General features: G+C 39.3%; 1 protein-coding gene across 2 annotated transcripts in view; it reads left to right on the forward strand.

Annotated features, from left to right (window-relative positions):
- The window catches only part of LOC139749926 (uncharacterized), a 342,839-nt gene that overhangs the window by 79,302 nt on the left and 248,185 nt on the right, over positions 1-15,352 (forward strand). For both annotated transcript variants that reach the window (XM_071664343.1, XM_071664344.1), the window contains 2 exons: positions 2,976-3,073; positions 7,621-7,813. In XM_071664343.1, the coding sequence (XP_071520444.1) occupies positions 2,976-3,073; positions 7,621-7,813 (291 nt within the window). The remainder of the gene's footprint in view (positions 1-2,975; positions 3,074-7,620; positions 7,814-15,352) is intronic.

Here is a 15,352-nt window from a genome sequence, read left to right on the forward strand (position 1 = left end):
ACCAAACCATTTCAAACACCCTCTTCTGCTCTCTCAATCTCACTCTTTTTATTACCACATATCTCTCTTACCCTTTCATTACTTACTCGATCAAACTCCCCAAACCACATTTTGTCCTCAAACATCTCATTCCCAGCACATCCACCCTCCTTCACACAACTCTATCTATAGCCCACACCTCACAACCATATAACATTGTTGGAACCACTATTCCTTCAAACATAACCAGTTTTGCTTTCCGAAATAATGTTCCTGCTTTCCACACATTTTTCAACGCTCCCAAAACTCGCGCCCCCTCCCCCACCCTATGATTCACTTCCGCTTCCATGGTTCCATCCTTTGCCAAGTCCACCCTCAGATATCTAAAGCACTTCTTTCGTCTGTTTCCTTGCGTTACCTCGCTAATGCGGGAGACAGCAACAGAGTATAATAAAAAAATACATACATATATATTATTAATTTATTTATTATACTTTGTCCCAGAACTTTTGCCCCCTGCCCAACCCTGTGACTCACTTTCATTTCCATTGTTCCATCAGCTGCCAACTCTACTCCCAGATATCTAAAACACTTCACTTCCTCCAGTTTTTCTCTATTCAAACTTACCCCCCAAATGACTTGTCCCTCAACCCAATTGTATCTAATAACCTTGCTCTTTTCACATTTACTCTCAGCTTTCTTCTTTCACACACACTTTACCAAACTACATCACCAATTTCTGCAATTTATCACCCGAATCAGCCACCAGCACTGCATCGTCAGCGAACAACAACTGACTCACTTCCCAAGCCCTCTCATCCACAACAGACTGCATATTTGCCTCTCTCTCCAAAACTCTTGCATTCACCTCCCTAACAACCCCATCCATAAACAAATTAAGCAACCATGGAGACATCACGCACCCCTGCCACAAACCGACATTCGCTGAGAACCAATCACTTTCCTCTCTTCCTACCCGTACACATGCCTTACAGCCTCGATAAAAACTTTTCTTCTAGCAACTTGCCTCCCACACCATATACTCTTGATACCTTACACATAGCATCTCTATCAACTCTATCATATGCCTTCTCCAGATCCATAAATGCTACATACAAATCCATTTGTTTTTCTAAGTATTTCTCACATACATTCTTCAAAGCAAACACCTGATCCACACATCCTTTACCACTTTACCACCAGTCCTTTTTCAGCACACAAATCTACAAGCTTTTCACCATTTCCATTTACAACACTGAACACCCCATGTCATGTATAATGCACCGAAACCACAGCTCCCTTTCCACATCCAGGCCCCATAAAACTTTCTATGGTTTACCCCAGATGCTTCGCATTCCCTGGTTCAATCCATTGACAGTACGTTGATCCCGGTATACCACATTGTTCCAGTTCACTCTATTCCTTGCCCGCCTTTCACCCTCCTTCATGTTCAGGTCCCAATCGCTCAAAATCTTTTTCACTCCATCCTTCCACCTCCAATTTGGTCTCCAACTTCTCCTCGTTCCCTCCACCTCCGACACACATACCCTCTTGGTCAATCTTTCCTCACTCATTCTCTCCATGTGACCAAACCATTTCAATACACCCTCTTCTGCTCTCTCAACCACAGTCTTTTTATTACCACACATCTCTCTTACCATTTCATTACTTACTCAATCAAACCACCTCACACCATATATTGTCCTCAAACATATCATTTCCAACACATCCACTCTCTTCTTCACAACCCTATCCATAGCCTACGCCTCGCAACCATATAACATTGTTGGAACCACTATTCCTTCAAACATAGCCATTGTTGCTTTCTGAGATAATGTTCTCGCCTTCCACGCATTTTTCAAAGCTCCCAAAACTTGTGCCCCCTCCCCCACCCTGTGACTCACTTCTGCTTCCATGGTTCCATCTGCTGCCAGATCCGCTCCCAGATATCTAAAACACTTCACTTCCTCCAGTTTTTCTGCATTCAAACTTACCTCCCAATTGATTTGTCCCTCAACCGTACTGTACCTGATAACCTTGCTTCTACTCACATTTACTCTCAGCTTTCTTCTTTCACACACTTTACCAAACTCAGTCACCAGCTTCTGCAGTTTCTCACACGAATCAGCCACCAGCACTGTATCATCAGCAAACAACAACTGACTCACTTCCCAAGCTCTCTCATCCACAACAGACTGCATACTTGCGCCTCTTTCCAAAACTCTTGCATTCACCTCCCTAACAACCCCATCCATAAACAAATTAAACAACCATGGAGACATCATGCATCCCTGCCGCAAAACTGACATTCACTGAGAACCAATCGCTTTCCTTTCTTCCTACTCGTACACATGCCTTACATCCTCGATAAAAATTTGCTTCTAGCACCTTGCCTCCCACACCATATACCCTTAATACCTTCCATAGAGCGTCTCTATCAGATCTATCATATGCCTTCTCTAGATCCATAATTGCTACATATAAATCCATTTGTTTTTCTAAGCATTTCTCGCATACATTCTTCAAAGCAAACACCTGATCCACACATCCTCTACCACTTCTGAAACCACATTGCTCTTCCCCAATCTGATGCTCTGTACATGCTTTCACCCTCTCAATCAATACCCTCCCATATAATTTCCCAGGAATACTCAACAATAAAAATGATAATAATAATGATAATGATAATTATAATAGTAATGATAATGATAAATCCTCCCCTCCCATTTTTACTTTTCCAAATGAAGGAGCACAGAAAGGGACCAAGTGAGGATATTCCCTCTCAGTCCTCTGTTCTTAACGCTACCTTGCTGATGTGGGAAATGGCGAATATGTATAAAAGAATAATACTGATGATAATAAGAATGATGATGATAATGAAAATTGAAATCATCATGATAATGATATAGTAACTATGATGATAATAGTGATAATGAATGAAGTATATCCTTGTTTTGAAGTGATCAGAGTAAGTCTAACAAAAAATGTCTCATCAGGTGCAGCCCCGGAAGTCTTTGATATGATGGCACCAGAGAGTGTGACAGAAGGGGACAATTTTACAATTCAGTGCACTATCATGAATTGGGATGAAGAGGTAAGGCTGCTTAAACACTATGCAAAATTCTGCTTACTACAATAGAGTTTCCGTTTACATTTCCCCTTGTCACTATTTCTCATAGAGCATGGAGGCACTTCATGAAAAGACACTGAAATAGTTGCTTGTTAACTGAACTGTGGGAAAGTTTGGTGATATTAGGATATACTCTTTTGCCATGGCCACCACCTTGATAGGAGTTACCACCCTTTTTTAGCACAGGTCCACAAGCTATTCATTGTTTCTATTCATAATACTGAATACCTCAAGCCCCCTAGTTATACCCTCAACTGCCACATTACTTGCCTTTGCATTCAAATAACCCAGTCTCTTGCATCAAAACTGCTGACACACTCCCTAAGCTGCCCCAAAACACTTGCCATTTATGATCTTTCTTATGGCCAGATGCATAAGCACTAATAATCACCCATCTCTCACCATCCACTTTCATTTTTACCCACATCAGTCTAGAATTTACTTCCTTACACTCTTTCACATGCTCCCACAACTCCTGCTTCAGGAGTAGTGCTAGTGCTTCCTCAGCTCTTGTCCTCTCACCAACCCTGACCTTACTCCTAAGACATTTCTAAATTATTGTTCCCATTACTTTAGCTTTGTTTCACTTAGAACCAGAATATTTAGGATTTTTTCCTTATACATACTACCTATCCCTCCTCTCTTCTTATCTTGGTCACATTCACTCATATCTAGACTCCCCAGCCTGAACCTTCAAATGGGATGAGCACTCCTTGCTTGGCTCTTTCTTTTGTTCCGTCCTTTAGAAATTGAAGTATTTTAAAATATTCTGTTTACTTGCCTCAGAGCTGCCCCTTGCTTAGAGAGACCAAATTCTGTTCTTGCAGTCTCTCTTCATATGGTGTATTGTGGGAAGGAATCAGTGTAGTTATTCTTCATCGCATTGCTTCAAACTTAAGAATGTCTTTACTTAGGTGGGGTGCCCAGAAATGCACCGTATATTTGAGGTAGTATTTAACTAGGATTAGTTATTGCAGTAACACCACATCCTTGCTTTTGTGTGTAAAGCTCCTGTTTATAAATCCTGTCATCCTATTTGCTTTGTTGAAAGCTTTCCTACAGTGTTGTGAGAATTTGAAGTTGTTGGAGACAATGACCCCTAGATCACTCACACAAGGAGTGTCCTTTAAACTGTGGCCCATCCGTTCATAATCAGATTTCTTTTTGAGGTTTACTTCGTGCAACAGTTGACATTTATTGAAGTTAAATGGCATTTGCTATTTTTTTAGACCATTCATCTTTTTTATCTAGATCTTTGTGTAATCTTGGCCTTTCCTCTTGATATGGCATTACCAATTTTTGTGATATGTGCAAATGTGAACACAAGTTATTCAGCTGTTCATCATTGATATTGATGTAAATGGTAAAACATATAGATCCCAGGAGGGAACCTTGGGAGATTGCACTCGTAATGGATGACCACTGATGATTCACCATTCATTACAACTCTTTGCATCCTATCTTGTAGTGTTTCTATCCAGTTTCTTATGCAACCAGTAATCCCCAAGGCCCTGACTTTATGCATCAGTTTATCATGTGGGACTTACTCAAATGCTTCTTTGGAATCAGGAAATATAATGTATATTGCTTTAGTCTTGTTGTGGGTATTGTATGATGTGTAACAAAATTCAAGGAGGCTTTTAAGGCATAATCTATGTTTTCAAAACCCATGTTGTGTATTACTGATCAGACTTTGATGTTCAAGGTAAGCTGTGATTTTTATCTCAGATAATCACTGCCAGAAGTTTACATGTAATTGATGTGGGGCTAATATTATGATAACTGCCAAGCATTTAATGACTTTCCTTTTTGAAAATAGGAATAATGTCTGCTAGTCTGCAGTCCTACATTACTGTTCCATTGTAGAGAGATTTATTGAAAATATGGGTTAATGGTTTGGCAATTTCATGTTTGATGTTTTTCACTACTTAGATTAAAGTGGTCAGGACCTGGACTTGTATTAGCCTTCACCTTCATCTAACTGTGTTAGTACTTCTCTAAATTTGACAGAAAATTCTGCGATCATGCATGTTCTACTTATTTTTGTCTCAAAATTTGTTTCTGCTTTCTAGTATACAAACATAGCTGAAAAATTTTTCTGGGTCATAGCTATCTCTTTGTCATCCACAATGAGTTCCCTATCTTCATTTACTAAGAGTCCTATCTCATGCCTTGAATGTTTTTGTTTATTGATATACCTGTGATATCTTTTAGGATCTCTGATGCTGTATTTTGCTATACCCATTTCATGCTTTCTCTTGGCTTTCTTGATAAGCCTTTTAAAATCACTCCTAATTATGTTTTATTGTGTTGCAAAGGAGATTTAGTCTTCTCTGTTACTTCTTTATGCCTTTTAAGGTGTGATAATGATACTTTAGAAGTACATTTTATTTTTAGCCATGTGTAAGATGTGTTTGTGTGTGTGTGTAACTACTTGTTTGTGCATTTTCTTTACCTTAAAGAAGATTTTTAAATCTTTTTTAAGCTGCCAGCATTCAGTTTCCTTGCTTAAACCATTCCAACCATCGACTACCCTTACATGAAATCAGCATTTCTTTACATCCTTTTTGATCAGCTACTTTCTCAGCATCTGATCAAGGTCTTTAGTAACTGGTACTGCATCTTGTAAAGAAGTTTGATGTCACCAGCATCCAATTGATCTAGGAACTTAAAGGCTTATAAGGTCACCCCTCTCAGTTCTTTCCTCCAAAATAAACAACTGTGTAGCTGTCAACCTTTCATTACTACTCAGTCTTCTTGATACAGGTACCATCATGGTTGCTCTTCTGTGGACCTTCTCTACCATATCTTTGTGCTTCTTTTGGTGTTGTAACCTGATCTGAGAGGCGTACTCCAGCTTAGATCAAACACATGTTGTCAGTTGCTAACCACACATTTCTCTAACATGTATTGCTGAACTCAGCCAGTTGGAGTTTGCTCTGCAAGTGAGGGTCATCTTTGGTGGGGGTGAATTATCATCACTTGATGAAACAGATTACAGTTTCATCAAAGGAATTCTAGGTTCAAAGTAGGCCATCCTGTCTCTGCTACAGAGTAAACTGATTTGGGCTGCAGGAATACCCTTGTATAAGATGTCCTAAGTAACACCAGGGCACTTTCAGAAAATGGCCTAGGAGTAATGTTAAATGTAATTTTAACATTGACATTTGCTAACAAACAGTTTATATCTGTCTTTCATAGTTCTCCTTGCAGCAGGATGATACAGTGTTGACTCCAAGATTCTTTTGCACATCAATTCTAATAGCTTATTTCCTGTAAAGTAATATTCATACTGGTTTCTTCTTTTGCTGAGCCCCATCCTCATTTCCATGCGCTTACTTGGATTAGGTCGTGATCCATTTGCTGGACTAGTTTTGGTGATGGCTAAGTCCCTTGTAAGCTGTTGCAATTGTTTCCATTCCATACTTCTCTCATGATCTTGACATCTGCATTCATGTTTAGGTTTAAGTTTAGCCTTACAAGCAAGTCAGACACCTACACCAAGAAGAGCATAGTCCCTGCACTACTATTGTAACCTCAGCACATTTTGTGAATGCGTCTTTTACCTTCATCCTTTGTTCCCTTTTACACAGATGATCCTCAAACCGTTGAAAGAGTTTGACCCTTATCCCGCCTGTAGCTCTAGCTTTGAATCAATCTCTGGTGGGATACATTGTCAAAGACTTTGTCTCAGGCTAGGAACACACAGCCTGCTCTTCCATCTCTTTGGTCAAACACCAAGCTCATCCCATCATAGAAATTGAACAGGTGTATATTGCATGACCTGTATTTTCTGAAACCATGTTGTCTCTCAGTTAAGAAGTTTCTCCTTTGTTGTCATTCATTTGTTTCTCTTTATTGTTTCCAGTATTTTACAGACTGTATTCCTTTCATATGATGACACAACATTTTCCCTGCCATCTTCCACATTTTTGAAACAATCCCTTCCACTAGTGTTCCATTGAACAGTATTTTGAGAGGCCTAGAAAGAGCCTCAGAGTATTCCTTTAGCACGTATGGAGATTTCATTGGGTCCATATGCCTTATATGGTTATTTGATAGGCAGACTATATTGTGTCTGTTAATCTTTATACTTTCCATGTCTTTCCCTCCTCCCACCTTTCTGACGCTGGTGTAGTTTCATCCTCCGCAGTGAAAACTGTAAGAGTTTTCATTAGGTTTTTCAAATATTTCCTTATTTTCATCAAGAGTTCTATCTTCTGAGTCCCTTAGCTTGATTGTTTATTCTTGAGACATTAGTTTGCTCCTAATGAACTTATGGTAAAGCTTTGAATTGTCTTCTGCCTCATTCACAATACTCTTTTCAGAATCTCGTTACTCCTCCTCCTTTCCCTTTACATATCCATTCCTTGCTCTTCTTTATCTTTCTAATGCTGTCTTGCTACAGCGTCGTTTATACCTCTTTCACAGAACATCCCTGAGATCTTTTGCAATTCAATGTAAACCATGATTTAAGGCATATACTGAGATTTATTTTGTATTGTCTGCAGGTGGAGTTTGTATTTGAAGGAATATCTTTGAATTCTGACCCAGAAAGTCGGTATACCATGCAGACATATCCAGTGGAGGAAAGCATAAAGCAGGCATATCTGACAGTACAAAAGGCCACACTTGAAGATGCAGGCACTTATAAGTGCATTGCTGGTCCACAGGCTTCATCGTCTATTTATGTTGAAATCAGCAGTAAGTTATTACTTTCTTTTCATAAAATATTGAAAAGATGATTAGAATCTGAATGATGTATGCTATGAGAAACCCAAGTTTATATAGGGCAAGATAGTTAAAAGATATTAGTACATGGGAATTAATGGGAAAGCCAGATAACAGAGGGCTTGTTGGTCTAGGTCAGGGTTATTCATTTATAACTTCTGCATACAGAGTTTTCCTATTTCTGTCCTAAATTGGATGAGGTATTAAAGATCAAAGGATTCATGACAGAGGAGCCTTTTGAACCTGGGTTAAGTTCATCAGTAGAGTGCCACAGGGTTCTGTCTGAGACTCTTAATCTTCTTGATATTTGTAAATGACTTGCTTGAAGATATTGACTCCTGCCTCATTATGGTTTCAGTTGATGCAAAGGTCATGAGGGAAGTAAAAAGTGTGGAGAACTGCCTCACTGTACAAACTCCAAAGTTGATTTGATACATGTTTAATGAAAGTCAGCTCAGGCAGAGTACTGAGGACGAGACAAAGTAAAAGAAGATTTTAATATGATTATTATGTGACAGGACAAAAGCTTCAGGGTTTTTAGTTATCATCCCTAACTTGTTGCTAGAGTCCTGCATTAGAAGAATAGTTAAGGAGACCAACTGTGTTATGATGTATATTGGAATGAATTTCAAGTATATGTGCCCTTGGTTGTTTAATTTGTTCATGGATGTGGTGGTTAGAGAGGTAAATGCAAGAGTTTTGGAGAGAAGGGCGAGTATGAAGTCTGTTGGGGATGAGAGGGCCTGGGAAGTGAGTCATTTGTTGTTTGCTGATGATACAGCTGTGGTGGCTGATTCGAGTGAGAAACTGCAGAAGTTGGTGACTGAGTTTGGAAAATTTGTGAAAGGAGAAAGCTGAGAGTAAATGTGAATAAGAGCAAGGTTATTAGCTTCAGTGGATTGGAGGGATAAGTAAGTTAGGATGTAAGTTTGAATGGAGAAAAATTGGAGGAAGTGAAGTGTTTTAGATATCTGGGAGTGGACTTAACAGTGAATGGAACAATGGAAGTGGAAGTGAGTCACAGAGTGGGGAAGGGGTCAACGGTTCTGGGAGTGATAAAGAATGTGTGGAAGGAGATAACGATATCTCAGAGAGCAAAAATGGGTATGTTTGAAGGAATAGTAGTTCCAACAATATTATATGGTTTTGAGGCATGGGCTATAGATAGGGGTGTATAGAGGAGGGTGAATGTGTTGGAAATGAAATGTTTGAGGACAATATGTGATGTGAGGTGGTTTAATTGAGTAAGTAATGAAAGGTTAAGAGAGATGTGTGGAAATAGAAAGAGCGTGGTTGAGAGAACAGAAGAGGGTGTGTTGGAATGGTTTAGACATATGGAGAGAATGAGTGAGGGAAGATTGACAAAGAGGATATATGTGTCAGAAGTGGAGGGAACAAGGAGAAGCAGGAGACCAAACTGGAGATGGAAGGATGGAGTGAAAAAGATTTTGAGTGATTGGGGCTGGAACATACAGGAGGGTGAGAGGCATGCAAGGAATAGAGTGAATTGGAATGATGTGATATACCAGGGTCGACGTGCTGTCAGTGGACTGAACTAGGGCATGTGAAACGTCTGGGGTAAACCATGGAAAAGTCTGTGGAGCCTGGATGTGGCTAGGGAGCTGTGGTTTCGGGTATTACACATGACAGCTAGAGACTGAGTGTGAACGAATGTGACCTTTTGTCTATTTTCCTGGTGCTGTCTCATTGAAGCCATGGGTACCGTTGCTGTTTCCTGTGGGGTAGGGTATTACCAGGGATGGATGAAGACAAGCAAGTATGAATATGTACGTGTGTATATATTCATTTTCCCTGTGGACTCATAGGAATATCTTGATCACGCGCAAAATTGTGATCCTTTCCAACATGTATGTATATGTGCATGTATGGACATTTATGTATATATATATGTGCACATGACTGGATGGGCCATTCTTTGTCTGTTTCCTGTTACTACCTCACTGATGTAGGAAACGGCGATCAAGTTTAATGAAAAAAAATATGAATGGATGAGGAAAAGTTCACGCTGTTCATATCCTATATAAGCTTCAAACTAGAAATACACAAGTTTGGTCTTGGCACATAAAGATGCACAGAGAGCTAATAGATAGATTCAGAGGAGGGCAACAATGATGGTTCTAGAATTAAGAGAGCTGAGTTACAGCAAAAGGTTAGAGGCCTTGGATTTACCCAACTCAAAACAGAGAAAACTGAGGGGTGACCTGATCATAACCTATAAGTTTTTAAACCAAATTGATGACCACCTTTTCCACCATCACTGCCATCACCACCACCCAGTTATATTATTGCTAGAAGGGTGTGAATGATATGATTGACACCTCTCCTGATAAGGTAGATGGCAAGTGATTGCCGTGTTAGACTGTCATACTATGACAGAAGATGGAGGAAGATGACTTTTTTCATGATGAGCTTGTATAATTATATATCACCAACCCTCACCACCACCAGCATCTGCCACCACCACAACCACCACCACCACTGAGTATACTAGAATCAGAGGGTTGATACACCTTAAGTACTACATCTTATCTTTATGATAACAGGGAAATGGAAAATGTCTGATATGATACTTCATTTTAAAAAACTAATCATATGATTCTTGAATTTGACTGCACTGTTAGTGGGAACATTAAGATGATCAGAAAGGAATCTCAGTGCAAAGAGAGGATACAGTAATGATGTGGTTAATATGTGGATTCCACTGTTAGAATAGAAAGAAAAGATGAAAAAAGAGAGAAATATGGTTTAATGATAGGTATTAGAACTGAAGACTAGATGGGTGTGTTTGGAAAAGATATAGCTTGCACAGAAGCCAGCTACCACATCAAAAATGTAAGAAAACAAGACATGAGCATAATAAGATAAGCAAAGGGGTAAGGAGCAGAGGAGCTTGGAAAAAAATGGGGACAAGCCAAATAAAAATCTTAAATGTTACATAGATTTATGAGGATGGAAACTCTCAGTTAAAGAGCACATAATCAGTCTGAGGATTGAAGAAGAAAGACTGAAAATTAGAAAACATGCAAGGAGCTAAATGATGCATTCTCAAGTGGACACTTGCACTGAACTGCACACCAGTGTCTTTGATGAGTTTGGTTTGTACATTGCTGTTTATCAGTACAGGATGGAACCCTGAACATTTAGAGGAGTCCATAGGATGGAAGTCCATTGAAAAATGAAGAAATATCCCGGTATTATCAGTTAAAAGGAGATATCAAGTTAAAGAAAGCAAATATCATTCAGTCTTGCCTTATTTGGTGCTGTAGAGACATTGAAGCTTGATGTGCCATCCAAGTGGTGTGCTGGCTGGTTTGTTATTGCTGTGTTAGTACCTCCATACCCCTTGGACTACCAACATGCTGAATCAGGTCAAGGGAATATATATTTGTTTAATTTGCTATTGTGCCATGCACTTAACACTTTTGCAGACTGTTTATAGTAGGATGCTAGTGAAAAATATATATAGAAAAATATGTACAGTATTTTACTGCACACCCTATTTTTTTTTTTAAATATGACTATTTACTTAATTTCCAGATATATCATTTATTCATTATGTGTTATTTACCTAATGTTCAGATAAATACTCTATGTACTATTTTTATCCACTGCACAATGTGTCAATAATTTTTCTCATGAAATGGTGTTTAAGGCATGATGCCACTTCTCACTCTTTACACTAGTAAAATATGTTTCTTCTCTCTGATTTTCTTCTTCTTGTATGTCATCCCTGTATTCTTTCAGGTATTTCTTTTATCTCTGTTAGTGGTAAAGGCTCAAGAGAGTGCCAAGCTGAGAGTTTGTCTGGTGACCGTAATGATATGATGCTGTGCTAACATGCCCAGCATGTGAGGGACTAGTCATAATGCCAAACATTTTCAAAATCTTGCACACCTCTTTCCTTATATACATTCCATAAGTTTTCATTTTTACCAGTGTTCACTGAATGCATATTAAAAGTTTCGCCATTGTAATGTCTATAAAGAGAAAAAATGATTTATGACTCCAATGATATTCTTACTCGTTCCACTGACACTATTTGCATGGCTTCTGTATCCACCAAACTCATGTTCTATTAGTACTTAATTACTGCATTTGGCTTCATAATCTTTTCATATGCACTATGATTTTTCCCTTCCACTGTAACCATATTTCCAGTATGTACTGTTGATAGTATGCAAATATTACATTTATAATGGCACTTCAATGTCAGAATATTGTCTGTGCATGATGATCTACTGGCATTAGTTTAAGAAGAAAAATTGGCATGAGTTTCCTTTTAGGTCAAGCTGTACTATATATGCCAGTGTCACTTTCCAGCAGATACTCACATAATGCTCAGCTAGTATACCAGTTGTCAGTATAAAGTATTTGTCCCTTTCCCAAATATTTTTTCATCAGCTCTTCACAGATGCACCTGAAATTACTGGTACATAAAGTCATCTTGAATCCTAGCCCACTTTTGAAAAAATACTGAAGATTAGAATGGACTGAACACTTGTACAATTTTTTTTTCTTCTTTAGGTGGGGATATAGACATCTTACCTTTAAAAACCTATCATTTAGGTAAAAAAATATCACGGTGTGCCAAATGTACGTCTTAGAAGTAAAAGAAAGCAATCTTTGCTCATAAGCTTGCTGAACATATGTATTTGAATCAAAACATCTTTTTTACCAATGTTATTTGAATGAATGTTTCATCACATGTGTTGACAGCAATGCTAATGCCAGGAAAAAAAGCATTTCATCTGTGCTAGCATCTTCCCACCTGATCTGAGCATCATTTGCACAAATACACTACGCATGATATTGTCTCATTCACAATGTGGTCCATGATTGTGTGATCAGTCCTCATATGAAAATACTTACATTCATTACTTTTGTCTGTAACAACACAATTATCATTTATCCCTATATTAGAATGATCATAATAATGCATTATAGGGATAGATTGTATCCACCATATGACCAAGTAAAGTGTAGTAGTGATGAGGCAGGAGGCCTCAACCCTGGGGCACTTGTGTGTTGTTTTGAGGTTTTGTCTGCAAAATTATCATCACTCTCCTTACTTGTGTTGGAAGTGTTGGAAGACTCTGTGCTCACTTCTTATAACACTTTCTAGATCACTTTCATGTTATGATGAGTTCAGTATCCACTATTTCATCATCACTAATCACCAAGTCCTTTGTGAATATCACTAATATCTCAATGGGTAGCAAGCCACTCACACAGCTGCAGGAGGGTAAAAGTGTTTTGCCATAACAACATATGAGTAACTGATATGCAGGGGATTTCTTAGTGCTAACCATAGTTACTTGTGACATAAGCCATCTACATATATACCTTCCCTCACTTGTTCTAGATTATTCCACTCTTATTCTGTTTCATAATAAAGGTACTTTCCTGTTTTTATGATCAAATTAAGTTCTTCTTATGTTGATAACAGTTCACCATCTGCTAGTTCAGTATCATCTTTATCAGTAAGTAATATGTTGAGCTTCATAGAGCATGCTTACCTGTTGCAAAAAGTACTGAACACACACCCTTGGGAGTATTAGGGCTGGACCTTACCCTTTTAACACACCAGGATTTTCTCCCAGTGCTAATTATAGTTGCTTGTGATGTAAGACACCTCTACTTATTAAAAAAGAATTGTACCTGTAAGTTCAAACAAGTATAAAAGAAAGAGACAGGAGGTCAAGAGAAAGGTGCAAGAGGTGAAAAAAAGGGCAAATGAGAGTTGGGGTGAAAGACTATCAGTAAATTTTAGGGAGAATAAAAAGATGTTCTGGAAGGAGGTAAATAGGGTGCGTAAGACAAGGGAGCAAATGGGAACTTCAGTGAAGGGCGTAAATGGGGAGGTGATAACAAGTAGTGGTGATGTGAGAAGGAGATGGAATGAGTATTTTGAAGGTTTGTTGAATGTGTCTGATGACAGAGTGGCAGATATAGGGTGTTTGGGTCGAGGTGGTGTGCAAAGTGAGAGGGTTAGGGAAAATGATTTGGTAAACAGAGAAGAGGTAGTAAAAGCTTTGCGGAAGATGAAAACCGGCAAGGCAGCAGGTTTGGATGGTATTGCAGTGGAATTTATTAAAAAAGGGGGTGACTGTATTGTTGACTGGTTGGTAAGGTTATTTAATGTATGTATGACTCATGGTGAGGTGCCTGAGGATTGGCGGAATGCGTGCATAGTGCCATTGTACAAAGGCAAAGGGGATAAGAGTGAGTGCTCAAATTACAGAGGTATAAGTTTGTTGAGTATTCCTGGTAAATTATATGGGAGGGTATTGATTGAGAGGGTGAAGGCATGTACAGAGCATCAGATTGGGGAAGAGCAGTGTGGTTTCAGAAGTGGGAGAGGATGTGTGGATCAGGTGTTTGCTTTGAAGAATGTATGTGAGAAATACTTAGAAAAGCAAATGGATTTGTATGTAGCATTTATGGATCTGGAGAAGGCATATGATAGAGTTGATAGAGATGCTCTGTGGAAGGTATTAAGAATATATGGTGTGGGAGGCAAGTTGTTAGAAGCAGTGAAAAGTTTTTATCGAGGATGTAAGGCATGTGTACGTGTAGGAAGAGAGGAAAGTGATTGGTTCTCAGTGAATGTAGGTTTGCGGCAGGGGTGTGTGATGTCTCCATGGTTGTTTAATTTGTTTATGGATGGGGTTGTTAGGGAGGTAAATGCAAGAGTCTTGGAAAGAGGGGCAAGTATGAGGTCTGTTGGGGATGAGAGAGCTTGGGAAGTGAGTCAGTTGTTGTTCGCTGATGATACAGCGCTGGTGGCGGATTCATGTGAGAAACTGCAGAAGCTGGTGACGGAGTTTGGTAAAGTGTGTGGAAGAAGAAAGTTAAGAGTAAATGTGAATAAGAGCAAGGTTATTAGGTACAGTAGGGTTGAGGGTCAAGTCAATTGGGAGGTGAGTTTGAATGGAGAAAAACTGGAGGAAGTGAAGTGTTTTAGATATCTGGGAGTGGATCTGTCAGCGGATGGAACCATGGAAGCGGAAGTGGATCATAGGGTGGGGGAGGGGGCGAAAATTTTGGGAGCCTTGAAAAATGTGTGGAAGTCGAGAACATTATCCCGGAAAGCAAAAATGGGTATGTTTGAAGGAATAGTAGTTCCAACAATGTTGTATGGTTGCGAGGCGTGGGCTATGGATAGAGTTGTGCGCAGGAGGATGGATGTGCTGGAAATGAGATGTTTGAGGACAATGTGTGGTGTGAGGTGGTTTGATCGAGTAAGTAACGTAAGGGTAAGAGAGATGTGTGGAAATAAAAAGAGCGTGGTTGAGAGAGCAGAAGAGGGTGTTTTGAAATGGTTTGGGCACATGGAGAGAATGAGTGAGGAAAGATTGACCAAGAGGATATATGTGTCGGAGGTGGAGGGAACGAGGAGAAGAGGGAGACCAAATTGGAGGTGGAAAGATGGAGTGAAAAGGATTTTGTGTGATCGGGGCCTGAACATGCAGGAGGGTGAAAGGAGGGCAA

The sequence above is a fragment of the Panulirus ornatus genome, chromosome 8, assembly GCF_036320965.1.
Source record: "Panulirus ornatus isolate Po-2019 chromosome 8, ASM3632096v1, whole genome shotgun sequence".
NCBI classification, from domain to species: Eukaryota; Metazoa; Arthropoda; class Malacostraca; order Decapoda; family Palinuridae; genus Panulirus; species Panulirus ornatus.